Source organism: Dermacentor andersoni, chromosome 6 (genome assembly GCF_023375885.2).
Source record: "Dermacentor andersoni chromosome 6, qqDerAnde1_hic_scaffold, whole genome shotgun sequence".
NCBI classification, from domain to species: Eukaryota; Metazoa; Arthropoda; class Arachnida; order Ixodida; family Ixodidae; genus Dermacentor; species Dermacentor andersoni.
Window position 1 is genome coordinate 85126974 of NC_092819.1, and position 27361 is coordinate 85154334.

Genomic DNA, 27361 nt, shown 5'->3' on the forward strand with positions numbered 1-27361 from the left:
CGATTCAACTTACCTGTGGCGCAATGTCACAGGATCTTCTTTTCTCGACAACGCTGGACAGAAATGGCAGGAAGCAAGTCACGTATATATAAGTCGTAACTAAGAAGGATATAAAGAGCATGGAGTCATGTAAATTATAGGAAGAAAGGCTAGTGCCTCCTGAAACGGCATTTCGTCAATGGAAGTCGGCTCGTCGCGCCCAACGAAATGACGAAGTAAATTTGCCGGACTGCCGGCATTGATGTGCCAGGCCAACGACGCATACAGCAAAGAGATAACGCAAGCTGCTCGTGGGGCCCGACTGGCGGGGACCTCGGACACGTGTCGAAAGGCAGGGGGGCGGCGACATCGACGACACAGACGCTCTTTTTCCAGCCAGTTTCGGTTTCAAAGAGCTTGCCAAGGGGAACTAATTGTTCGCGTAGCTCCCGCATGAAATCCGCTACTAAAATTTTGATCGTTGGGATAGGTAGTGTCGAGGACGGGCCCCAAACCACTCGTTTGCTGTAGCCACCTATTGTTGATAATTAGAAAGTTAATTACCGTAAGTTCGCGAACTACACACGTAAGTGCGGCAAAATTGCTCTGCATCTAGAGGCCGTCAATGGTTACACTCGAATGGTAAACATAGCGTCAGCGTGATTTACGTTTTTCTCATTTTAAGAATTTGGTGCAGCTAAAAATAAAAAACACCCTTTACATATATGCATCGCCGTATAGAAATTTATTCGCGAATCCAATCGATCACATTGCTAACTTGATTGGTCATTTGTTCATTCGCTCAACCCCACTTTTAAATATTTTGACGATTTCTTCAGACTGACTGTTCAAGAAAACATTATTCTACTTGCATTTACCGCCGCTATGTCAGCTGGTATACCCCCCAGGTAAACGGGAATTGCGTCGCGAGCGCCAATTTCTCCCTTGGTGCTTTGTTGGCCAAACTGTAGGAGAAAAAAAACGAAGAAAAAAATCAAGCATGCTGCGATGACAACAATTTTTTACTTTTTTTTTTTTTTTTTTTTTTTGACGCGCCAGGGAGAAACAGCCTTCCGCTTGTCATTTGCTATGCGATCGACAAGCACATGACTTTCTCTGCAGGCGCCAACAGAAACCAACACCACTCACATTTATTTTTTTAAGATCGTCTTCCTCTTTCAGATCTTGCTTTTAACACCCTTCGGCTTCTAATGTGCTTAGTCTTAAACGTGTATGCAACGCATCTGCGTGAAAACTTATATTTTTCTGTTCAAAATGCGCGAGCATTTTGAGCAGAAACAGAACAGAACAGAATGCCATAGGGCACGGCTATCTTGTTTCGGCAAAACATAGATATAGGCAGAAATATGTGGCTTACTCACTGTTTTTATTAGCGCCCTATCGCACAGTAAGGCATTCAATAGACAACGCAATAATGTAGAGCCGAGTATCTCATTATCAGTACAAATGGGCGCATTCCGTACTGAGGTCACACATACATAAGACAGTTTCCTACAATTTCTCATGAGCTGAAAATTGCTAGAGAGGCTATGTTTGTTTGGCGTGCACAACACAACCCCAACAAATCAATTTCTGTCGCAACAGTTCTTTGCTTATAAAAGAAAAGATAATCAAGAGCTGGAGATCCACATTATTTCGCATGCCAGTAAAAACAACTTCCTTATTTTATTCCATACAATGGGTGCACTTTCTAGTCAAAAAACATGCTGCACATAGTAATTTTTTTGCAAATCTCTCCTTGTACGAATGGTTATATTGCAAATGTGCATATAAAAGGCCACAAAAGCTCTGCTGCGATATTTGAAGGCAACTGGATTGAGTCAGCGTCTGTGATCCGAACTGAGTGACCGAACGATATACCCAGTAGACTTTCTCTTCGTCTTTTAATCTTTCCGTCCCCTTTTCCCTTTGCCCAGTGTAGGGTAGCCAACCGGGCTCAGTCCTGGTTAACCTCGCTACCTTTCCTTTATCATTTGCTCTCTCTCTCTCTCTCTTCATATTTGGTTTTGTTTCGCCTTATATATAAGACCACTAGAACTTCATTTAGATCTGTAACATTGTGCCTAAGGTATCACTACGAAATTCCTCACGAGCATATCGCAGATGTTTCTTAAAGTTTGTAATGCACTTAGCTTGTTCTACCATCATCTAGGCATAAATGGCACATTTTTCATAAATTGCATAAATGGCACAGTTTTTTTCTGTATGGAACAGTAAATGAAGAAGAAGCATGTGTCAAACGGCGGTAGACCGTCAGTAGAGTTTGGGCTAGGACAGAGTGATACACAAAGGCATTATTGAACGCGTAGCTTCGGGACATGGAAAAATATGTTCTAAAAGCAACGCAAGTTGGCTGCATTCAATGCATCAAGGCAACCTACTCAGAACAATTCTATTTTGAATGGTTTTCAAGACTTTTCTCTTATGCGCCGAATTAAACTTACGTACTTCCTTTACCAGAGCACATAGGCTCAGTTTCGTGCGACTTGTCTGAAGCATAGGACAGGTGTCAGAGTTATGTTACGAGTTTAATCACTGGCTGGAGGTCATCCGCCATGAGAATTTAGACGCCCACACTATAGAGAGGCCAAAGCGTTTAAACTTTCCTAGAACACTTGTCTCTATCACAATATCCTTTCTTTGCTTATTAAGACTATTCGCAGCTCTGCCGAAAGGAGCCTATCCCCCTCCCCTTCCCCCCCCCCCCCCAGCACAGCCACACGCACACATTTTTGCTATACTAATAAAATCGCTGAAATCAAGAGTGTCGACCAACATTAGTACCTGCATGACTTTATTGAAGTAAGCTCAAAAAGATTCTAGCATCCCAAGATCCGTGTATAACAGCTACGTAATAATTTTTAAACAGGAGGGTGCGAGTGTTGGAGCAATGACGATATTTATGCAAATATTAAAATGTGCTGAAATATTTTGTAAAGATAGGTTAATCGGGAGACCGCCCTAAGAAGTACCGGAAATAAAAAAAGAAAGAATGAAAGACTAGTAAGGAAACATAATTTTCAAGCTTATGGAGCTTTCTTCTTGCAGCGGGCTTGCTCTCACGATGTTCTTTTTTTTTTTTTTTTTTGAGAACCACATTGATGTCACTTATGTGCAGCATAAGCCACGCATAGCAGAACTGCTGCAGCAGGTCAGTGCGACATTTAATAGAGCAAGCTATTTCTTATAGTGGACTGCTGTTTACCTTATAGTTCAGTACAGCAGTCACACCGCACAAGTAAAGAACAGAACACGTAAAGGCATCATGAGAACATCTTGTTGGGCTAGTTGGCAAATTTTCGCCAAAGTTGCACTTTGTGGTGTAAAGGAACACTACACACAGGTACACAGCACAAGCGCAGCGTCTTGTCTATGCTTGAGTGTCATGTTCCATTGAAAAGCGAATTCCACTGGCGACAAATGCGTGCCATATGATATCGCTTCACATTTTTGGAAATACGACATGAAAAGCCCGTTCATTATTACATTTCTAGTGCATGTGACAAAGAATATAACTGTTTTCGAAAAGTAGTACTTTCAATCCATGCAGGTCAGTTCTGATTATATTTGTTTGCAGGATTTCAAGTATAAATATCACTCCAAAATTGAATAAACAATGTTTCAAGTTTTAGTGCTGCTATAATTTTCATATAACATCTTAAAATCTGCTGGCTTCTCAATAGCTGGCTGAGAATACTACGCATCAGTTTTTTAGAGCTGGTTTTCTTGATTGATGAAAGTATTTGATCCATCTTGTTAAGGATTGGATAATTGAGCGTTTTATTTAGTTTGGCTCCATTTTTCCGCAAGAATACACATAAGAGGAAAACTAACTTGCACTAGTTTAAAGCTGCAGGACAATTGAGCATTGATATTTTTGCTCTGGAAGAATTTCCTATAAAGCGGTAAACCAAACTTAGCCAGAACACGGCAAGAACTGGCATCGCTGTATCGTATGCTGTAGCGCCAAGCGCGGAGCGACCTTTTACGAACTTGAATTCGCTCATTGTCAGCAAAACCTGTTCGGCTTTTTAGTTTAGCCTATAATCGGGAACATCGCGCACCGCAGACGAGCAAGCGATAACGAGAAACTGGCAAGCACACGGTGTGACGTTACGCAGCAAATTTTGCTGCGTAACGTCACAGGGCACCCGGTGCCGCAGCAAACGAGAAGGAAAAGAGAGCACTCGCAGTGCTCATGGCACTTGCGCCGTCCCCTGTCAAGTGGTTTTTGTACGAAAATAATGAACTACAGAAGTACAGATCGGCAGCCACTAATTTTTTCTTACCTTCATCGATGTTGCCTTCCACTCCAGCAGTCGGCAAAGCCGACCACAAGTCTTGTATTGACCTGGTCGGTGTGAAGTGGCCCCAGCAGAGGCGGTAGCCGTTGTACATCTGCTCCCTTCTCAGCTCCGCCAAGACCCCCCATTTGGCGTAATTTCGCCACATGTCACAACTGAAAAATGGACAAGATACCGCGTGGTCATGATTAAAGAACACATGAAACCGAAACGAAAGTTGAGAGTCCGAAGAAGCGACGAAAAAATTTTGTCCTTCTAGGCACAGGTTGAAAAGTGAAGCGCACCTCGGCCGTCGCGTAGGTTACTCGAACTTCTTGTAATTCAAAACGCAAACGGTTACTGCTACGCAATTGATTTTTTTCTTTATGGCTTCTGGTGTGTTCATGAACATTCAAAGGTGATAATGTCACAAGATCTGGCCACCGAAATGATCTCCAGCGTAATTAGTTTATGCAGCAATCATTCAAATACCTTACGCAAATATAAATCGCCAGTTTTTTACGCGTCAAAAAGAAATGGAGAGCAACCGCTAACACATACTTAAGCGAAATTTCCGTCCGCTAGCACCAATCGGCCCCTGTGCAGCTATCAACAAGTAGCTTCAGTTTCTTACAACACCGCAGAAAAATGCGCCGCGCCAAAACAAAACAGATATTTACTTGAAAAGAACCGCGAAAGATCTTTCGTTTCGCACTATAGCTGTTTTGATAAGGACAGCGCTTATTTCTTCATAACGACAGCAGAAAAAGTGTGCTTATCCCTAGTCAGCTGGGAAACGGGAGAAATTCGCCCTGCTTTTCCTCCCCGAGTCGCCACACCACACAGCCGCGCAGCACGCCTTGTGCCCTTTCCTCAGTTTTTCCGACATTGCCGGAACGCTCGCGGGCACAAAAGGAATGATTTTTAACTGCAGAGCATTCGCAAAAACGTGTACGTGCAACAAAAGCGGCAGGAGCAGACGAAGAGGATGACAGCCGAAGTGATAAGAGCGAAAGAGCCGCCCGTTGGTGCGACAAATGAAGCGACTAAATATATATATGACATCGAAAACGAAAACAGCCAGAGGCACATTTTATTTGCATACATAATTGCATCGCTTTACTTTATTGCCATGTAGGTTGAAAAGATAGAGATGTGTAAAAGTTACTTCATTTTCTTTTGGCTACCAGTGTCATGGCGACGCTTTATCGCCAATACCGAAACTATAGCACCACTGTCAACCAACTGCTTTCATTCATTTATCACAATGACTTGTTTCTAAATTCATAATCCTATAAGATTTCTTAAACCCGCCAGATTCTTGGCTAACGTCCCACCGCCCCTCTTCTGAGCGGGTATAAAAGTTCCACTACCTTTAGGTCTTCGTCACCACCAACGCCAACACCATCATCATCATGATGATGATAATTCAAAGCTATGTTGGTTGCTTCGTGATACTCTGTAAATAATTTGCAAATACATTATCCCTTACGTCTCCCCCAACCTGTGACAATATAAGAAGAAATAACTGGCTCATCAACAATATGTACAAGTTGTATTTTGAGCTAAAATTTACGAGAAAAAACATCTGTTTCAGTATTTGGAGAAGAGGTTCATGTCAACTGCTGTAAGGAACATCGCGTCAGCCGTCTTCATTGTGCAAACGGTAAGTGCCCTTTCGTTCGCCGCTCTTTGACAGCAAGTCTTGCAGTCGATACTGTACCGTTTGCATTGCCCTGACGTGCAGTTCTGCACAAAAATAAAAGATGCCACCTCTTTCGATTACCGTACTATAGACTGCGCGTGGTCGCCACTTCATGACGCTGTTGTTTTGTCGTCGCTTTTAGTTTGCGGATGCCTTTTACAAGAATGCTCAAATAGTCCAGCACCAAATCTTAGGACAACTACAAACATCAAATTTTGAGCTCGGCGGTAGATGAAATATTTTCACTAACCGAGTCTAAAGTATTGCTCTCAGGTGCAAATTTAGGTGCTTGTGAAGGCAAATCGCGTCGATGTACGCACATGCTCACATTCCCTGTATCGAAAAGAAAAAAGAACTGCTGCAATCAACGTAAGACAGGGGCTGTTCAACTTCTTGATGTACCTTGATGTACCCTGTATAGAATATTACGCCGCACAAATACAAAGCAACAGCTCAAGGTATTCTTAATTGTTGGAATATATTTTTGATGACTCGGGTAGCCGGCCCTTCGGTGGCCTCTTTTCCCGTTAACTTCTTATTTAATAAAAATCACAAAAGGGCGCACTACAACTAAGGCGCACAACATTTCATTTGTGTTGTATTTACTGTGTAGCTATATATTTGTTTCTTGCGCAATATTCATATATAGACATGTGTCAACTCACCCCAGCAGTGTGCCGATTTACGTTCGACTGCCTCAAGCTCATTTGACTACTCGCTTTACATTACAGTATCTTCAGAAGTTGTGCGTCATACGAGTACATCGTTACGGTCTATTCAGTACATGCGGATCTGCTTAATGTTAGGACGTATACCTTTCGATTATGAAAGAACACGAGAAGCACAACGGCCTTTACACGTTTGTTTCATTCGACCCCCTGTTTGCGATGTTTTATTGTGCTGACGTTTGGCCATCTATTGTGACATCGTACACTCAAGCGGCGCAAACGATTCATTCTGCTTTTTCAGCTCCTTTACATGGGCGTTGTGCTCTACGGCCCATCCTTGGCTCTTGGATCTGGTAAGAATATTAGAGAACTCTTTATTTTTTTCTATTTTTCATTGTCTGTATTTCACGTTCTGTATATTTTATGGTTTTGGTACCCGACTCCTACGATAACCATTTTTACAGTGGTAGCAGTATGTATGTACAAATAAATAAATAAATAAATAAATAAATAAATAAATATACGTTAGCTCTCCGATCAAAGATGGTCACTCGACTAAAATCTAGCCCCTAAGTTCCACTTACGTTTCTCGCTTACTGCATGAACTACAGCTGCCCTTAACTGAACACACTGCCGTCTTCGCACACCAGAGCCATCATAGTTTGAGGCGTCAGGTGGCATTGCGTTTGACTGCGCAAGCACCCACCAAGTTAATCTGAAAATAAAGGGCAAGCTGAATGCTGAAATAATGAAACACAGAGCACTGTGGGGCCACAATAAGTATGAGATAATGAGTTGAATCCGGAAATGAGTAATGGTGCCAGCGGTAACGCTCGCACATGCCATTCTATGCTTAAAATCTGATATCTTGTCGGGGTGTGAAGTTAACCAAAGATCGGTAGGCCGGTTGGCTTTGGGAGCCCATGGTAATATCACATATGAGGCAGTGCATGTTGACATGGGTTGGGCCTCTTTTGAAGTCAGAGAAGCACAGAGCAAAATTAACCTTGAAGAAAGACTCAGGAACATGGATGACAATAAATAGACGGCTAAAGTGCACAAGTGCCTAAAAAGCGGGGACATAGAATGGAGGAAGAGGTCAAGAAAGTTCACAACCAAGTACAGGATAATTGAAACAGTAAATAGACAACTAGGATTCACCCCAAAAGAAAGTGAGAGAAACAGAGTCAGTGAATTGAATGCAAAGAATGGAAACAAAAGAGACCATGGAGATTTGCAAGAATGAGAAGAAAGGAATTACAAGGGAAAACCTGCACGATAACACAAAGGGCAGTGCCTTGCTATCTGAGGCTCGAGCCGGTTGCCTAAAGACCAAAACATAAGGGAGCAAATATTCGGGACTAGATGAGACATGTGTATGCGGAAGCAAAGGTGCGGAGTCTACTCAGCACCTTCCAAATAAACTGCGAAGGGAATCACCAAGTGAAAACCGTAGGTAATGTACACCTTCCCGAAGCACTTGGGTTTAAAGCAAACGGAAGCATCAACCGGTCAGCAGTCGAGACAAGCAAGATACGTTTAGAGTATTGGTGGGAAAAAAAGAAGCACGGAAGAGATTGATACGACCGGATCTCTTGCAGTCACAGGTACCGTACAAGGTAGATTTTGAAGAAAAACAAAAGATTAAGCAGGTGTACACGAAAATGCTATGAAGGAACATGTGTAGCATGTCTGAATGAATCAAGCAGGCTAGGTGACTATTTGTCACCGCCCCGTTTCAAAGGAGATGCCATTAAATCATCATCACTAGACATCCTAAGTAGGCGTTCGTCGCGATGCCTAACCTCGTTTTCACGCACCTATTGTACTTCTTAATTTCTGGCATGTACGTTGATTATACGTAGATACTTATTTTGCTCTCCTAGAAGCTTGTCTGTGTACATTCTTCTGATGTTTGGGGTAGAACTATTGCCCAATGACTTTACGTCGTGACAAGTATCGAGACCTGTTCAGTATTAAATAAAGCGTGCGGCACTGTATGTAAAGACGACCGTTTCAGACTGTTCCGAGAGCCGACCATGTACAGTGAGCCAGTTTTAACGTTGTAGACATGGCTACATTTTTGTAAGGCAAGCTTTATTGTAAGGTTCAAAGGTAACTGGCACTCGTAACAACACTGCCGAGCCCTGTTTCTGCTTTATGTCTACTTTGATTATTGTAATTCTCCTGGGTTCTCACAACACGTTTTATCTTCTCACCAGAGTGATCTAATTGACAATTGCATTTTTCTTCGCCTAATAATAAATGAAATAACGTTCTGCGTTAACTGTTCCTTAAATTAGGAGCCTTGTAATAATCATTCACAAAACGCTCTGTAACGCCCGTGGAAATTTGCTGGGATTCCCTGCGTGAAGAAATGATGCCTAAAAGCGGACCGTACCACTGTGTCCCGTGTGGCTATCGTAAAGGAGGCGCCATACAGAGTGTAACAACGGGGAAGCGCTTCCATGGCCACTAAATGCCAGCGTTCCGTCGTGACCTGCTTGCTTCTGGGTTTCTGTCTACGAGTTATCTTAACAGCAGAGGCCACGGCTGTCGCCACTACCGCGATGGCGCCAAGGCAACGACACCACGCGCACAATTTTGCGCAATATAAAACGCCGCGCACCCGACATCGAAGACGGCACGCTCCGGCACATCTCGGAAGGCATTCGCATTTGTCCTAATTTGCCTGTAGAGTGATTCATATACGTCACACGAGGCGTACAGCTTGAGCAATGCCTGGCTCGCTCAGAAAATACAACTGTGCCTGCATACATTCAACTCACTCACTCACTCAGTCAGTCACCGATCACCTGCCCAGTAACTCATCCACTTGGCCATTCATTTGCTCATTCGCCCATTCAGTAGGACAGCCCATTGTATCCACAGAGAAGACGCGAGAAATAATTTCAAGAAAGCCAAGAGTGTGTCGCTATACAGGTTGAAAGAAGGCGACAAATGCGAAAGAGAGGGAGAAAGTTCTTTGAAGACGGGCACTGACACTGCGCTGCATAAGCAGTACTGGCATTTAGTCAGCTCAATGTGGCATGAGTTACACATTTTGATAACTGTTATAGCATGAAATGGCATGAATTTATGCAGTTACGAAGCAAGGTAACCTCTTTTTTTTCTCCGGCATACTAAGTGAGAGGACAGCAATCCAATGAAAAATGTCTCGTCAAAGACAATGTCGACCATGTGAGTCAGCCAACGACGAGTTGGCGAACAGTGCCTTTGTACGTGAGACCACTCTTGAGACCACTCTTGTTCGCCCAATTGTTTTATATAAATGAGCGTGTAGGACAAGCTAGCATCACGGGTGATGGCCGGTTCTCCTTTTTCGTTAGGCAAACAGTACATAGCAACGGTGGTGCTCACTCAATGTTCGTTTTTTTTTTTTTTCGACTAAACACCAGTTTTATATCATGGGTGACTTCACGCTGCGCTCCACCTCTTTATGCACTATTTACGTGAGACATGCGATGCGTTTTAGAACAAAGAAACGCAGATCGTTTTGTCTTGCAGTGACAGGCATACCGGTATGGTCCTCCATTCTCCTGAACGGCGTCGTATGCACTTTCTACACCGCCATAGTAAGTATTGTAATCACGCCTTTGCATATCTTTATTTTTGTGCAGATTCATGAGCACGTCTTGATGTAACCTACATATGTATCGTGTACCCTGAAACATTCTAGCATGAGAGCACGCCTGTTTCAGAGATCATTAGTTATTTCATAAGACCTGAGGACAGCGTAGTGTCGAGGGGTAGCGAATCGGGCTAGTTCTCATGCGAACCTCATTCGCATTCCTTTCTGTTTTATTTCTTCTTTATCCCTCTCTTTGTTTGGTGAAGACCATGTTGTGGATCTGGAAATAGGGAACCACGGGCGCGCTTTACCTTAGCAAGACAAAAAAGTCTCAAACGCGCGTTTGCGTGCGCGTGTGTGTGCGTGCGTTTTCGGTGAAAGGATTGGACATGACGACAGTCACATTACACGCAGGGAGGAATCAAAGCGGTCGTGTGGACGGACGTGGTTCAGATGATTCTCATTTACGTCGGCTACATCATGGTCATCGCATCGGTAAGTTTCGCAGTGCCGCTGTGTCATCCCAAGATACGTCGGCCCAAATGAATTTACAGACATAGCGCGCACTGTGGCGGATAACTGTATAAGTACGACTGACGCTAGCCTGTTTCCAGTTTGTGGCAGCCGCACTCTAGGCTCGATGCCGAACCTCGCTTCTCTGCGCAATGCGGAGACGAGTGTGCAGAGAAAAGCATCATTCTATTCATCGACAAAAGTGCACAGACAAACGCGAAATCAATGTGCTCGTCGAACATTTTTACTTCAGGAATTCTAGTTCGGTATTTTTAGGAACCATGACGATTCAGCTGTGTGCCATTTATTACTTAAGCTGCAGCAAACATTCTCCCATGAAATTCATGCAAGGTCTCAGGGGGAAACCATACTGTGTGAAAAAGCCTAAGCAATTGTTGTGTTCATTCCGCGTGGTCGGAAACTATCTCGCTCCAAGTCTTCCTTCGCACTATACGACCTTAATGATATTTCGCTCCCACTCAGGTCTATTTCAGCAGTCATTGAAACCACTTCCGTCACCTTAAATTATAGGCAGTGGGTCCATTCTTAGTGCTCTAACGGAAATAGAAAATCACGCCAAAGAATGAGAGGGTTTGGTACCTTTCGAGAGAGGTACCAAACTCCCGTTAGAATGTGGGCTAAATATTGAACAACGCGAACGGGGCACAGTTTTCGTTTCGACAGTGTGTGCGACGTACCACACGACGACACAAAGCTTTGTCAAAGTGTAAGTGTTCTGATTGTTCTCTCTTATTCGCGCAGGGCATGTACCACTTGGGAGGCATCGGCAACATGTGGCACATCGCCGGCGAAGGAGGCCGGCTTATTTTTTTCAAGTAAGAGATACTAAAAGACTGTAGGGTTGTCGAGGTACGAGAAAAATAAGAGGCACCAAGCAGTTTATTCCTTTCGTTAGTGGCAACCATGTGAAATCCCACAGAAAATGAAGCCAAGGAAAGTACACGGGAAATGTACTGTTCTCTATTAAATGAAACAACCGCTGCGATTGCACAGTGCCTGACATTGTGCTGCTCAACACGAAGTCGAGGGTTCGATACACGGCCTTGGAAGCAGCACTTCGCTAAGCGCGAAATGCAAAAGAACGCTCGTGCACTTTGATTCGGTGCACGTTAAAGAATCCCAAATGGTCAAAATTAATCCGAGCACCTCTACTGCGACGCTGAATTGAAATTCTCGGGTTTTACGTGCCAAACACCACGATTTGATTATTAGGCACGCCGTAGTGGGGGAAGACTCCGGTTTGATTTTGACCACCTGGGAATCTTTGACGTGTCCCCCAATGCATGGGACATGGGTTGTTCTTTTGCATTTAGCCTCCATCGAGATGCGGCCGCCGTGGGCGGGAGTCGATCCCGCGACCTCGCATATTTAGCAGCGCAACACCATAGCCGCTCAGGCACCGTGGTGCGTCTATGTACTGCGACCTATTACATAGCCCCTGAGTTTCTAACCCGATCGATCAAGCAGTTAAATAATATTTTAAATAGACACATAATGGAGGCAAGGAAAATGAAAGTTTATGGAAAGACATTACACGCGCGAGTTTCCATCGGTGAGCTACCTCTTGACCGAAAGCTCGTCTTAACGTCTCAAAGCACCCGTGATTTTAGGGTAAGTCCTTTCAAAGAATCAGGAGCCCTCGCCTAGAGGGCCAATTCTTTCCCGGCGTAAGTATGTGGCACGAAGTATACCTCGGCATACAGCAGGAATGAAAGCAAGCAACACGGCATCTGTGCTGGCACACATTGTTTTCTCTTTCTCGCTCTGCGCGCTAGTTTCCTGGAAAATGGGCTGTTTTCTTGCAAAGTCAGTATCTTTTTGTTGAATTTTTTGTTGATTCATGAGGTGTTGCGTCGCAAAACCACAGTTTAGGTGGGAGACGCCGCAGGCTCTGGATCCACTCTGACAGCCTGGGGTACCCTAACGTGCAGTTAAATTTCATTGTGGAACATGATTTAGCTACGCTGCCATGGGAATGAAACCGGGAATTGCAAGTGCAACTTCGTGTTCAGCAGAAAAAAACTCCATTCCTCCGATATTGAACGATTGCGGCGAGTATCCGCCTTCGTAATGCTTGCTGCGGTGTACTCGACCTTAGCATTGGTGCAGCCATTAAAGTGTGATTCCGGGTGTTTCAACCATGATTCCGTGAATGTTTACCATTCAGAATATGTTTGGCAAAGTATAAGAAGGAACGACGGATGTGTGTACTTCCGTGCGCGTGCGCCCGTTCGTGCATACGTGCGTGTGGGCTGCGTGTGTATCGGTCCATAATGTCCCGTTAAGCTCCTTGAATAATCAGCGATGAATAACAACTACACAAGTCGCTTAGCGGCCTCAGTGGGCAGCGACGTGCAATGTATCTCAGGCGTATCTTCAGCGTTTGATGACGTGAATGCCGCGCGAAGCACCGAAGTGTGGCAAGGCAGGCGTGGGGCTAGCGGAAGACCTGCAGAGCTCTCACATCGTGAACTTAAATCAAATCTCTCAAACTGCTACATACACTGTAAGAAATGCTGTAGTGAATAACGGAAAACGTTTTCCGGATTTTTTTTTTCTCGAGCATTTCCAAGCATTTACCCGTAAAAACGACGGAAGGTCGCCATTTTGTAAGGCGTATACACCCCTATATACACGGCAGCGAATCGAATCGCCGTATTATCAAAAGCAATTCATTATTCTTTTATTTTTTTCGTGTAATATTCATGACTCGCTCATTTTCTCCTTGTTCACGGTGATAGAAACGAGTGACGCCGATAGTTTGTCGAAAGAACATTACCGGTGAAATGACGGCTGGTTTTTACAGTGTACTTCAGTTCGCCGACCATGCCGCGACAGCTCAGGTCATTTCGTTTGTTATTGCTAAAAATGTGTAGCATATGGAATCTGTTTCGTGTGGCACTAGCAGTGAATATAATGTTGACAGAAACTACAGAGTGGTCATCGAGCTGCTTCAATGGCTAGCACCTACAGCGCGAGACGCCGACTGAAAATAGATCATAAATAAGTTAATGTTCTTAGAGCTTAAGAGACTCAAACAAGGTCACCAATGTACACTCCGCCATCCCTCTATCTCACGGCAGTTACCACAAAGAACAGCTTTTCTTCTGGCGTCATTTCTTTGCAGCGCCCACCTTCAGTATGACGTATGTTTCTTCTTTTTTTCTTTTTTTTTTACCGGCTTAAGCAAATGACACACCCACCACAATATATCACCCGCCGTGGTTGCTCAGTGGCTATGGTGTTAGGCTGCTGAGCACGAGGTCGCGGGATCGAATCCCGGCCACGGCGGCCGCATTTCGATGGGGGCGAAATGCGAAAACACCCGTGTACTTAGATTTAGGTGCACGTTAAAGAACCCCAGGTGGTCGAAATTTCCGGAGCCCTCCACTACGGCGTGCCTCATAATCAGAAAGTGGTTTTGGCACGTAAAACCCCATAATTTAATTTTAACCACAATATATGAATTTTCATGTTTGCTACAAACGCACCTACACAATAGTCACATTTTGCGACAAAATCAAGGTATTACCCGCCATGGTAGCGTAGTGGCTATGGTGTCGGGCTACTAAACACGAGGCCGCGGGAAAGAATCCCGGCCACGACGGCCTCATTTCAATGGGAACGAAATGCGAAAACACCCTAGTACTCAGATTTCGGTTCTCGTTAAATAACCCCAGGTGGACTAAATTATTCTTGACTCCCCCAGTACGGCGTGCCTCATAATAGTAGATCGTGGTTCTGGCACATGAAACCCCATAATTTAAAAAGAAAGCAAGAAATTGCATGTGAATCGAAATTGATGAAGATTATAGAGCAATGTTGGCTATGCAGTTAGATGCATGCGGCGCCAACATTTGAGTCACGAACGTATAGTGAAGCACGTAGACGGAGTTCCGGCAACGGCGACAGACTTCACCAGGCTCGGAGCGCATGCGCAGCGGTCATGTCGGCGCCACGAAAACAGCAGCCTCTGCGCTTTCCAACTGTACTTCAGTTCATGGCAACATTGAGGGGAATGCCGAAGGGGGAGTGCATCGTAAAATTGTAGGGCGAAGTTCCAGGGAAGGCGTGCGCTCAACCTCGCTCCCTATTGTACATATTGTTTTTAATGTTGTGTTGTTGTTGTGGGAGGAGGCGTGAAGATGTAGCCACCGTAGCCACGGTTTACTTAGGCCCGCCAGCCATGTTGCACCGGGATTTCGGGAGCGGCCGACACCGCGGCCGCTCTGATCGAGCGCGCTAGCGTGTCCTAGTCTCGCGCTACCTGCACGTGAGCCCATCTTGTTCGCCTGCTTTAGAGGCGACAGTCGCGCCGCTACATTCTCACCTCTTCGGGGTAAAGCGGGTTTGACATGGTACGAACGCAACATCCTTCTGACCATAAATGGCTCTGCTTCAGCCACTGCTATTGACATGCTTTGCGGCAGCTGGGGCGCAAAGAATTTCATCTTACTTGATCGGCATTCTTTTTTCTTTCTTTTTTTCGAACCTTGCTGAACTTGTCTTCTCGTAGTAGCCTTATTCCCTGATAGGCCGTCACTGAATTTGCTCCGACATCCGGAAACGCAGATAACGCCCCTTCATTGAGTGCCGCCTTTGTCGCAAGCGCAATAAGTCTGCTCCAGTGTCCCGCGATAAGTCGCGTATCAAACATTGCTATGGCAATAAAGAAAAAACACGCTTCACGACGCGATTGCGCTGAAGACGGCGTATGACGTCTTTCACGCGTCTAGATTCAGAAGCAACTGAAAGGACAGTTCTGATGGCGAAGCTTTATTCGTTTATTGTTGCTGTCACCATAAGACTGACTAGGCATTATGTACTACTGACGTCTTTGTTTCGCATTACGCCCGACCACACCAACACACCGCAATCTGTGGTGTAGAAGTAGGCGTTATTCACCATATTCTACTCCTGATGGTTCATGTATACCCGATACGGCGGCTTAAGTAACCAAAACAAACAGAGCCTTTACATTACCCAGTGCCTATAGCGTCTCATGTGAATTTTCTTTCACCCACGAGAGAGAGAGAGAGAGAGATAGGTAACAAGGAAATGTAGATATTCACTCATCCTGATTCTTACGTGCAAGCTAACCTGCACGTAAGAAAGGGGATGAGTGATTGAAAGGAAGAAGAAGGCAAATGCGTAAGGAGGCAGTGTTCACGTGCACACTATAGTGAGCGCAATATACCTATAAGTCAGATCCGCTGAGCTTAGGAAACTCACTAGATAGCGCGTAGCTTTCTAGGTTGATTATGGGTGAGGCCATGTACCCAGAATATTTGCCTCTCTAAAGGGTCGAACGTCCATTTGGCTGAGCGCGCTTCGAAGAAATTGGTGTCGGGGGTCGAAGCGCGTGTAGTGGCAGAGGAGGTGCTCAATGTTCTTTTCACAGTTTCAGTGGCAGCATATGGGGTGATCGGCCATTCCAATCAGGACGGAGTACGAATACGTAGAAGGGTTTAAAATTAAGCTCGTTGGTACATTTCGAAACTTCAATTGTTACAACATACAGCGCGAGATGCCCACTGAAAACAGATAATGAAGAAGTTGAACGTTTCACGAATTTGTGAAGAATACTCCCAGTTTTAAGTGACACAGTAGTGTAGTGTCGTACAGGAAGAGGACCGAAGGTAATTGCAGCTGCAGTGACGGATCAAACTGAACAAACGACGGTTGGAATTCGATGGAGTCTTTCAAAGAGTCAACCTGATGTCACTAGCTATTTCTCCATGCTAATGCAATTATTAAAAAACGGTCTCAGCTTAGGAACTTTACTGAACTGCTCGTCAACGAGACGCCTGCTAGGAATGAAGTGTACAGAAGCGAAAGGTCGTGTTACCGAGCGGCGACACACTGGCACGATCATTCGCTGCTAGTAAGTTCTAAAGTTGCAGACGATCGTATCCTTGCTGCTTTGCCGCATGCCTGCGCAACGTTTTCATACAGTGTTGCCAGATTCTCAAGTTTATTTTGCCCACATGCGAGGCCAAATTTCCCCTATTTTCCCCGGTCACGCGGTAGAATACCCTTTTCTTTCCCACATGAACAAATTTTTCCGCAAAAAGCTTTTACATCAAAAGGTTGTTTGTTGGATCTTTTATTTATTTCACTGAAAAAAAAACCCTTTCCGTCCATGTACAATAAAATTAAATTTTTCGAAACTTACCTAAGTAGAAATCGAGGTACGTCAGTCAAGCAGATATCCAGGAGAGACGATTGAGTCTGGCCTATGAAAATGTAGGAGGCGGCCGCCTGGAGTAAAGCTTAAAAACTGTTTACAATGCCTTGACGAATTCTTTTTTTTTTTTTTTGTAAACCTCAGACATAAAGGCCTTATTGCTTTGCTTTGCGTTGCCCTGCGTTGCTTTGCTGGCTTGCTTGCTTGTTTCAATTTGAGTCTATTTCACTACAAAGATATACATTGTTCCGAGTCATTGCCCAGAATCAGTGGCAAATTTCTTATAGGTAGGAAATATAATTCCGCGGTAAAAATAACTTCTTTTTCAATGTAAAACATCAGAGAGATTCTGGCAGAACCCGTTTACGAAATTTGAGCGTTGACCTCACCGAATATCGTTTATCCATGTCAGCAGTTTTGCGCCACACGTGTCTATTGAGTGGTCTGACGAATGTACAATGTTTCGAAGTATTTGAGTACGTTGCCGCGCGCCGTTTTATTGTGTAGCTTTTAATGTGGTAAAACTGTACAAACACAGCTTCCTGCTTTTCTTGTTTTCTATGCGAAAATTCTGGCGTTTTACGTAACAAAACCAAGATATGATTAATAGACACGCCGTAGTGGGGAACTCCAGAATAATTTTGACCACCTAAGGTTCTTTATTGTGCACGTAATGCGCGGTACACGGGTGCTTTTGCATTTCGCCCCCAGCGAAATGTGGCTGCCGTGGCCGGCATTCAATCCCGCGCCCTCGGGCTTAGCGGCGCGACATCGAAGCCACTACGCCGCCAAGGCGGGTGTTTTCTGTGTTCTTCTATGGTGTTTATTTTATCCCTAAAACGCAGGAAATGTCTCACATCTAAAGAGCCGTACCTGTCTAGGGGCGGCGATGCCCTTGTTTCAGGAGTTAAGGATGAGTGTCGAGTTGGAGAACGTTCGAGAACGCGAATGTAATCTTATACGATAGCCAAATTTCAGATTGCGCACTATACACCAATATGAAACGGAACGTTTGTTCAGTGTTCAAATAAAGATTCCTGCAGGCGGGACAATGCGAACCTCCCCATTCTCTATCCAACACATAGTATTCGTAATGGTCTCACGGCACTTTACCAACTTCAACACAAGTGTGAACTAAACGAGGGTCATCCAACACAAATCTTGTGCTCCCATTGATATCGAAGCAGCGTGTGCGCTCCTTTAACAAAAGCGTCACCCACAATTCCAGAAGTTTGCAGGGAGCTTAAATAGAGGAAAGCAAAGGTAGGGAGGGTAAGCAAGCATAATGCTGGGCAGCTTCTTCTCGTGTCCAGTCGCGGTCCTGCTTCTTCAGCCTGCGGCTTGCCTCCGAAGTAGCGACACCACTGTCGCCTTGATTAGCGTTATCTTTTTACCTACGGCAGGTGAAAGAAAAAAAAAATATCAGCACCGGCACAGTCCTGTGAAAAAGCGGAAGAAGGGTTGTAATCTCTGAGGCAATTATTGTCGCCCTTCTCGAGATGACGAGAACGCGCTTCAGTCTGCCAAAAATTCTAGAACCGAACAAGCACTGCACGCACAGTCAACGACGCCCGCTATCGCGGAACTGCGAAAGCGCCATCGTAACTTCCCAACACAAGCCGCGCGCGAGAGCTGTTTGCATTCGGGCTCCCGCACTTCACTGGACAACTGCTTCTCTTTTTCTTTCTTTTTGTTGCTCTCACGTGCGTTGGCCATCACGAGCACGTGTGCAGAGATAACGCCGTCCCCGCCGCAACATTTCACGAAAAGCCTGCCGGAGCACCAATCCTGCGCCTACTATACTTACAACAATTATGGAGCGACTGTATAACGCCATAACGTGCAAGCGTCCCAATGTGTACGCCTCCAAACCTTCACAGCGCGATTGCAACAATCGCCTCGTAAAGCTCAGTGTACTCCTGTCCCCACGTGTCAGTGTTCAGTGATCCTGTTCTCCAGTGATTTATGAATCTAGCGATGTCGGAAAAGGGATGACCACGTCAGACAAGATCAACCAGAAGGCGCGCAGGCCTCAAAGAACGCAAATATTAGTAAATCACAACGAAAAAGGTTCTCGCAGCTTTTGAAATATTTGAAATATTTGAAAAGCACCATTCTCAGAAAGGTTGTAAACTAAGCCTGTTGGTACATACAACGGGGCAAAGTCAGAGGAAGCGGGAGCAGGCAAACAACAACCATTGGTTTTCAAATAAATTCTTGTTGCCAGTCTGCCCGTGCTGTGTGGCCTTGAAGTCCCCTCGTGGGAGACCTGATCACTGGTCGTTCAACTTTTCCGGATTTTCAATAAAGTTGTTTCCATCCATCCATTGTGTGGTCTTTCACTGTCTCACACATCGTCCCCAAATATACGGTTTTCAAGGGCGGAAGCGCGTGAGGACGTGTTGTGCGTTGTTATACACATATCGTTCAAAGGGACAGGGTGTTGCAAACTAAGTAATCATAAAGCATTTGTTTTGTTTTTTTGCAAAGTCGTCAATCAAAAGCGCGTCATGCCTTAAACATTCAGGCTACGGGTCATATTGCCAGATATTTATTAGTTTTCGTGATGCCTCCATTCGTTGATAGAAGATACAGCGAACACTCAGATAGGATGTTTCGGATTACACTATACAGTATCCGATTTCTGGCTAGCGAAAGTGGACACACAGATGCGTTTCTTTCTCTCCTGCTCACCACAGTTTATCAGGTAGACGTGAATGGCCATCGGAAACTTGGGCATCTCCGTCGGGCTATGTCAAATATTATGCAAGTATAGGTGGCCGCTGCGTTCGGGAACTGCAGCACAGAAGGAACATTAAGAATTGTTGTCTCTACCTGGCCAATTCATTCGCTTGGAAGTGATTTTAGACCAGCTCCGCACACCAACAGTTGGCACAGGTGCAGTTTTAACGTGGCACACTGCGCTGTTTGGGTACTCAAGAGGGAAAGCAATTTGACAACCAGCGTTTAATTATCCGAAGTGTGTGTCACATTCTGTAATTCTGCGAGTCGCCAAGACTTTGAAGCTGATGAACTCCTTGCCATAAAGGTGGCGCCCCTACTATAACATAGACCCTCTTCACTATAAACCATGATCCCAACGTCATTCTTACGTTCTTACGCAATAAGTGTTCTTAATGCAATGAAGAAGGGGAGCACAGCCGAAGCACAAGCAGGCTCGCCAATGCAGTGCGTGAGACAGTGCTCAGCCTAAACCACTGATCTTCGCTGGGGACCTTTCTGGATTCACGGCCAACGTCTACTGAACCACTTTTCAAGTGGTGGAGGTTCTGGGGTCTCCACAACGCCTGCACCCTGGAACTCCGATCTCGCACGCTACCGTCGACTATGCCAGCCGGTGCGGCCCAGCACACATCCCTGCCACCGGCCGTTCATTGCTCCAGCGCTCTTCTTCAAAGATACCCCGCTGTATTCAGTGGCAAAGACGACCACGACCCTGCTGTTGAGGACTGGTTCACGTGGTACGAGAGGGTGAGCACGCACAATCGATAGGATGATAGTCACGAAGTTGAGAAATGTCATCTTTTGCCTCTCAGACGTGGCAAACTTGTGGTATAAGAACCAAATACGAAACGGACTTTCAGACCCGCTCAGCTCTCAAAGCGTCGTTCTTGGATGTATTCAGCCGCCCAGCCATCCGGGAGCTTCGCACCGAACAACGTTTGCGCACTTGGGCGCAACATCTGAGCATCTGAACTGTTCGTCACCACGTAGACACTGGCTCTAATTCACCACTGCGTCAATGACTAGATGGTGTTTCCGCCAGAGAACGCTGCATAATTTCAGAGCAGGTCGATGACATGCTACGACACGACGTCAATCCCATACTCCATGGGCCTCTTCAGAAGTTCTTGTAAAAAAAAAAAACCGATGCTTTCATCCGCTTCTTCGTGGTTTACCAGTGCCTTAATAAGATCACTCGAAAAGACGTATATCCCTTGCCGCATATCGACAATGCCCTTGATTGCTTACAAGGCGCCGAGTACTTTTCATCTTTAGGTCTGCGCTCGGGGTATTCACAGGTACCCGTGGAAGACGTCGATCGCCCCAAGACTGCCTTCATTACACCTGACGGGTTATATGAATTCAATATCATGCCCTGTGGCCTTTGCAATGCGCCCGCCACCTTCGAGCGCATCATTGACTCGGTGCTGCGCGGCTTAAAGTGTGACATATGTCTTTGCTACCCGGGCGATAATGTCGTCTTTGCTCCAGATTTCGGAACACACCTTGAGCGCCTTAAACACGTCCTCATATGCCTAAAGGATGCTGGGCTCCAACTTAATCCCAATATATGCCGCTTCGCTGCGCGGGAGCTGACAATTTTCGGCCACATTGTGTCCAAGGACAATATACTTCCTGACCCAGCTAAACTCCGTGTTGTCGCCGACTTTCCCAAACCGACGACAATAAAATAGTTAAGGAGCTTCGTAGGGCTATGCTGCTACTTTCGCCGGTTTGTTCGTAATTTCTTCTCTATCATGTCACCTATGGTACGGCTCCTTAATTAGCAGCACCAGCGATACGTCGTCGTGGTGTTCTGAGTACAACTATGCGTTCTCCCCTCTCTACCGTCTCCTAACTTCTTCCCCTATATTGCTCCATTACGAACCCGCGGCTGCAACCGAAGCGCACACGGATGCAAGCGTAGTCGGTCTCGGGGCAGTGCTTCGCCGAATATGTCGTTGCATATGCCTGTCGTACCTTTACAAAAGCTGAATCAAACTATAGTGTTACCAAGAAAGAATGCTTGGCAGTAGTGTGGGCGCTACGGAAATTTCGTCCATATTTATATGGCCGTGCCTTCGACGTATGACGGGCTCTACCACGTGGTCGAGCGCACACCTCCTGTTAACTTCGTTATCGAGCCTCTTACTCCACCTGCCAATCTCCGCAATCGTGGACGCGACATCGTTCACGTAGACCGCCTCAAGTCCTACTTCGACCCTCCTGTGCCCACCTCTTAGATCGCCAGGGTGGCTCATGTTTATTCCGCGGACGCAATTGTTCTAAACAAGAGTAGGACAGCCGAAGCCAAGCAGCATCGTCAACGCAGTGCGCGAGACAGTGCTCGACCTGAATCAGTGCTCGTCGCTGCGGACTTTTATGGGTTCACGGCAAACGTCCATTAAACCTCCTTTCAGTAAAAACAGCTGCCACTCAATCACGATGTTGTATAAGTTGACAAAAGTGGCCGGTCAGTAGCAATCAGCTCATACAAGTGAAATGCTTCGTGAATTCGTCCCCAGCTTGCTGTCTGTGAAATTTCCATGTTGAGTACGTACAGGCGGCTGGTTGCTCAGTGGCTATGGTGTTGGGCTGCTGAGCACGAGGTCGCGGGATCGAATCCCGGCCACGGCGGCCGCATTTCGATGGGGGCGAAATGCGAAAACACTCGTGTGCTTAGATTTAGGTGCACGTTAAAGAACCCCAGGTGGTCAAAATTTCCGGAGTCCTCCACTACGGCGTGCCTCATAATCAGAAAGTGGTTTTGGCACGTAAAACCCCAAATATTATTATTATTATTATTACAGGCGGCAGGCCTCTATCTCCCATCCCTTCATGCTGACTCAGCGACTACGGCACTTAAATTTGCAGCAAAGCTCGAGGCGTTCCCCTGCTGACCACGGAGTGGTGGTGTATACGCTTTACGAGACACCTTATTTCCGTGCTTGCACGCCTCTGAACAAGTGTCATGGGCATTCTCAGTGTGCGAGAACTCTGTTTTCGCTTGCGGCTTTGACAATGGGCGATAGGTGTAGATGACAGACTCTTGTTGCGCTAGAAAAAGCCACCGCTCAGCGCAGTGCCCCCTATGATAGGCTGTCGTCTCAACCTATCTTCGCAGCTTCAGCCCGAGCCTTTACGACACGTACACCACGTGGAACGTCATACTCGGCTGGACCATCGGTTGGATGGCCGCCTACTGCGCCAGCCAGACGCAGGTGCAACGCTACTCCAGCATGAGGTCGCTAAAACGAGCACGCAGGTTAGTAAAAACATGCCCTAGTTCTTTCTTCCTTCTTATGTTCTGTGTTTTTTTAATATTGTTCTGAAGCACTATAGTTAACAAAACATCGTTCCTACTACACATCGGTGATAAGTTCGCATCCCCGGCCAATGAAAGCAATAACCGAAAAGCATGATACCCACCTGTAACCGAAACGCGCAAGTTATGGCAACTTGTGTAGAGTGGCGGCGTTGTCGAACGACTGTCACCGTGTTCAGCGTTTTTGCCAGCCAGTTTCGATGTGCTGTAATTTCCCAATAGACTCCACCGTAGCCAAATGGCACTGCAGGCGTACACTTTCATATGCAACACTAGCACATGCCGGCTCTGATTAGTTCTACCCCGGCGGTGGCTGCGCCTGCGCATGGTGCGGCCTGTGATGGGGACAAAGCGAACTGTGATGGGGACAAAGCGCACCGAGTGTCGATAGCTTTGTGTGCGCTGTGTTCTCGCCGCTTAGTTCGCGTTGAAGCGAAAGGCAGTACGAAGGTCGATTCGCTCGCTGCTGCTCACCTCACCCCAGCGTTTTGACAGCGAGTGTGCGCGGTCATCGAGCGAGGTGTGTTCATGTTTGCTTATGCGCGCGTGACACCATGCTTGTTGATTTAGTTAGCAGGCAAATGTAAACAAGTTTATACGGCCGATAAAACTACTATCCTTACTTCGTATAGCTGTCTACTAATTACTAATTTGCTATCGCAATCGATGTTTCGCCTTTCGGGCGACACTGCAACGTTTTTAAGGCGAAAGCCTTTATAGGCTCATGGTGAAGTTTGTGTCAGCAGACCTGACCGCCGGAGTGTCCGCCAAAGCGTCATCACGCCATATGAAGACAGATTAAAGAATGATAAATGATTGATAGTGACAGTTAGTGAATGATAACTTTATAATAGAGATCGGTACTGGTTAATAATGACTAGTAATGACTGATAATGACTACTAATTACTTGTAATGACTACTGAGACCTCGAAATGACCAATATGTCTAACGACGGCTTGTGATGACCACAATTGATTAGAAATGACTAGAAATGTCTAGTAATGAGTAGTAATGACTAAAATGACGACTAATGACTTGCAATGACTAGTAATGACTACGAAACGACCAATATATTTAACGACAACTTGTAACGACTAAAATTCATTAGAAATGACTAAAAATGCTTTGTAATGACCAGTAATGACTAATAATGACTGAAATGACTTGTAATGACTACTAATGACTATATGAACAACGTGTCTAACGACGGCTTGTAATGACCACAGCTGATTACAAATGACTAAAAATGCTTAGTAGTCAGCAGTAATGACTAAAAGAAAGAAGAGAAAGAGACGAGGCAAAGAAAAAGAGGCGAATGTAAGAGGAGGAAGAGCAGGCTTTCGCCGTTCACCTCTTAAGAGAGATCTTAAGAGACCCTGTAATTTTTGTCTTCCTCAATACCCGACCAGTTATGAGGGGCGAGTGCGATTGATGTTCTCAAGTTGGATTCTATTCGCGACGCTAGGGCGCTGCTGCTCAATATCCCCGGGGTGGCCGTGACCCTGCTGCTGTCCGTACTCTCGGGGCTAACCATCTACGCCGTGTACCGGGACTGCGACCCGAGGCTCACTGGAGACATTGACAAAGCCGATCAGGTCAGGCAGGCACACCTTTTGTTTTACGAAAACTCAGCGATGAGTGACCACAACGATTCCCGTAAGATTCACTTTGATTTTTTTTTCTTTGCCTTCCATCATTGGCGCGTTCGCTAGCGCGCCGCCGTGATAGCCTAGACAGGCCATCCACAGGCGTTGGGTTTAAACAAAGCAAACGAGAGGGAATTTACGATATTTTCTTTTCTTTCATAACAAGTGTGTGTCATTGGCTGGCCGCCTCCACTAACAATGTGTTTCAAATCCCTATCCGTAAACCCCCTGTCGCTGCTTTTAGGAACCTCACTAGCTTAAAGATTCTTTTGTGAGCATTGTGAATACGGGTCCAAAATTAAAGGCCAAGAATCGTTTCAATGTCCTGCCCTTGTGCATATAGAGTGGTTCGGACGCGGTATTAATTTGCCCTCTGAATCATTGTTAGCCGAGTGATACGAGTCCGTCCCTGGCCATCCAACCGACCGTACGTTTTCAACCCTTTCACTCGATCTTACGTTTTGATTCCAGCTGATGCCGTACATTGTGCAAGATCTGCTGCGGAACTACCCGGGACTCAGTGGCCTCCTCGTCGCTTCTGTTTTCAGCGGTTCCCTAAGGTAAGTGCTCACACAAAGCCTGCCATTGACAACCATTACAACTCTCTCATGGCAAAAATAATTTCAATGATTTCATAGGAAGTCTTAGTGCTAACGCCTTAGTTGCCAGATATTCGTTTGTTCAATTAGAAAAATTAATGTTTTTTATAATATGAAGAAGCGCTTAGACTCACACATCTTCTTGTTTTACTTAAGAGGAAATATTAGCTCGGAAGCTCCCATCAATATGCATGGGAGCGGGAATATAGCTTTTCTCTGCAACCATTGCACTGATTTTGATTATGTTTGTTTAAAAGATGAAATGAAAATCTAGTAGCTGTGACAAGTGAATTTTCAATTTTTTCCTACAATTGTTTCGAAGACATTCTTAGAAAGTGCAAAACTTCGAAAAGCGCAACATCTCGAAAAGCGCAACCTCTCGGAAAGCTCAAGTATCCAGGTTATTGGCCAACTTAGAGTTTGCACGGCTGCCGCGGTGAAAGGCTGACGGCGCGGTCCAGCAAAGCAGCCTTCGTGGGAGCGCCGAAGCGGCCGTATGACCTGGGCGTCGATGAGAACGCACAGGTGGTGTCGGTGATGAATTATCACTGAGATTATCCGGCAAATAGACAGGCTCCCTTAACAGTTTACAGTGCGGCTGTCTGTTGTCAGGATTGGGGGCTCAATCCCATCGCTCGTGATCCGGTGTCAAGATTGGAGTCCGGCATGAATTCGAAGGTAGCTGGCCCACGCCGTCGTCCAACTTATCCACGCTGAGGACGTTGATGACGGGAAGTACTGCTTCTCATCGAGAACGAGGAATATGGGTTTATTTACAGTATTTACATGCAGTTCATCAGTCTAGCATGACTGCGAGAGAAAGTACGTCAGTCTAACACGACTGCTTGAGAGAGTGTCTCAGTCTAACATGACTGCTTAAGAAAGTGTATCGAGCATCCGCACAACAGCCGTTTATAAACACTCGGTCCTCCCCCGATTCCAAGGTGGCGGAAACGTTCGTCCAGTCATCGTAAACATGCCGCCTCTCCGCGAGTCTGTTTACACACACACACGCACACACACACACGATCACCGTCCGAAAACGACATCACACGGATTTCGTAGAACTCAGAGCGGACCCTCGCAGTGCACCCGGGTAGCCATTTTCTCGCGTCTTAGTCGGCGCGTGGGAGGAGGTCTCCGACGACGTTCCCGCGGCAACTCCCCCACTCATAGCAGATCAGGTCCGCGTTGGTGGGTTCGGTAACAATAGTTGGCCCGCCGAACTCATTCAGTCACAACGGCGACGGGGCTAGAGCGTAACGGTGGCGGTTTCAGCACAAAGCCTGCTTCGCCAAACGCATCCTAGCTGAAGTGACGGAGAGTGGAGGACGCGCGTATTGTTCCCGACACAAAGTCGACTTAGTCATGCCGTGGCTAGAGGTTGGCGGCGGCGCTCCAGGAAAGTTGCGGCCACTGTCGCAACTGGCCGGCAAAACTTGCACTACAGCTGGCCGTTCTTAACACTGTGAAGTATTAGTTGCTGAGACTGAAATACATATGCGAAGAATTTTCTGCGAGGAAGTCCAGCAAGCTCGCTCAAACTAACAGTAGGCTAGCGTTAAAAGTGTTGTAAGCAATGCCTGTGTAATCAATATTCCGACTTTGCATTTTACGTTACTTCGCGTCCTACACAAATAAGGAGAGCAGCAAACAAAAAAGAGGCCGATTTGGTCCGTGACGGACCTAGGACGGTAACGGGAAAACCGAAATTATGTCCTGAAACTTTGGTTAACCTATCTGCTTTTCGTTGCCTCTCTCTCTCTCTCTCAGCGTGTGTGTGTGTGTGTGTGTGTGTGTGTGTGTGTGTGTGTGTCATGTGCGGAAGTAGTGTTTTAAGCAGTTCTGTCGTAAAATGCCATGTAGCTTTCTCGCGACGATCGTCTTAAAAGCTCCTCGGTATAGTTTTCCAAATTCTCCTCCCAGCACACTTTCGTCGGGTTACAACGCCCTGGCAGCCGTCACTTGGGACGACTTCGTTCGGCCCCGGGTCAACATCAGCGATGGCGCCGCGCTCCGACTCACGAAGGCGATGGGTGAGCCTGGACATCATACTTAGCACCTAGATTATGACGC

At 45.9% G+C, this 27361-nt stretch overlaps 1 protein-coding gene across 1 annotated transcript in view; it reads left to right on the top strand.

The window, feature by feature from the left end:
• Positions 1-27361, top strand: part of LOC126522482 (sodium-coupled monocarboxylate transporter 1-like) — a 71176-nt gene that overhangs the window by 24605 nt on the left and 19210 nt on the right. Inside the window, exons 3-11 of the mRNA XM_050171232.3 lie at positions 5881-5949; positions 6958-7009; positions 10185-10252; positions 10663-10743; positions 11524-11597; positions 22839-22979; positions 24506-24635; positions 25158-25246; positions 27212-27321. Coding sequence (XP_050027189.2) covers positions 5881-5949; positions 6958-7009; positions 10185-10252; positions 10663-10743; positions 11524-11597; positions 22839-22979; positions 24506-24635; positions 25158-25246; positions 27212-27321 — 814 coding nt within the window. The remainder of the gene's footprint in view (positions 1-5880; positions 5950-6957; positions 7010-10184; positions 10253-10662; positions 10744-11523; positions 11598-22838; positions 22980-24505; positions 24636-25157; positions 25247-27211; positions 27322-27361) is intronic.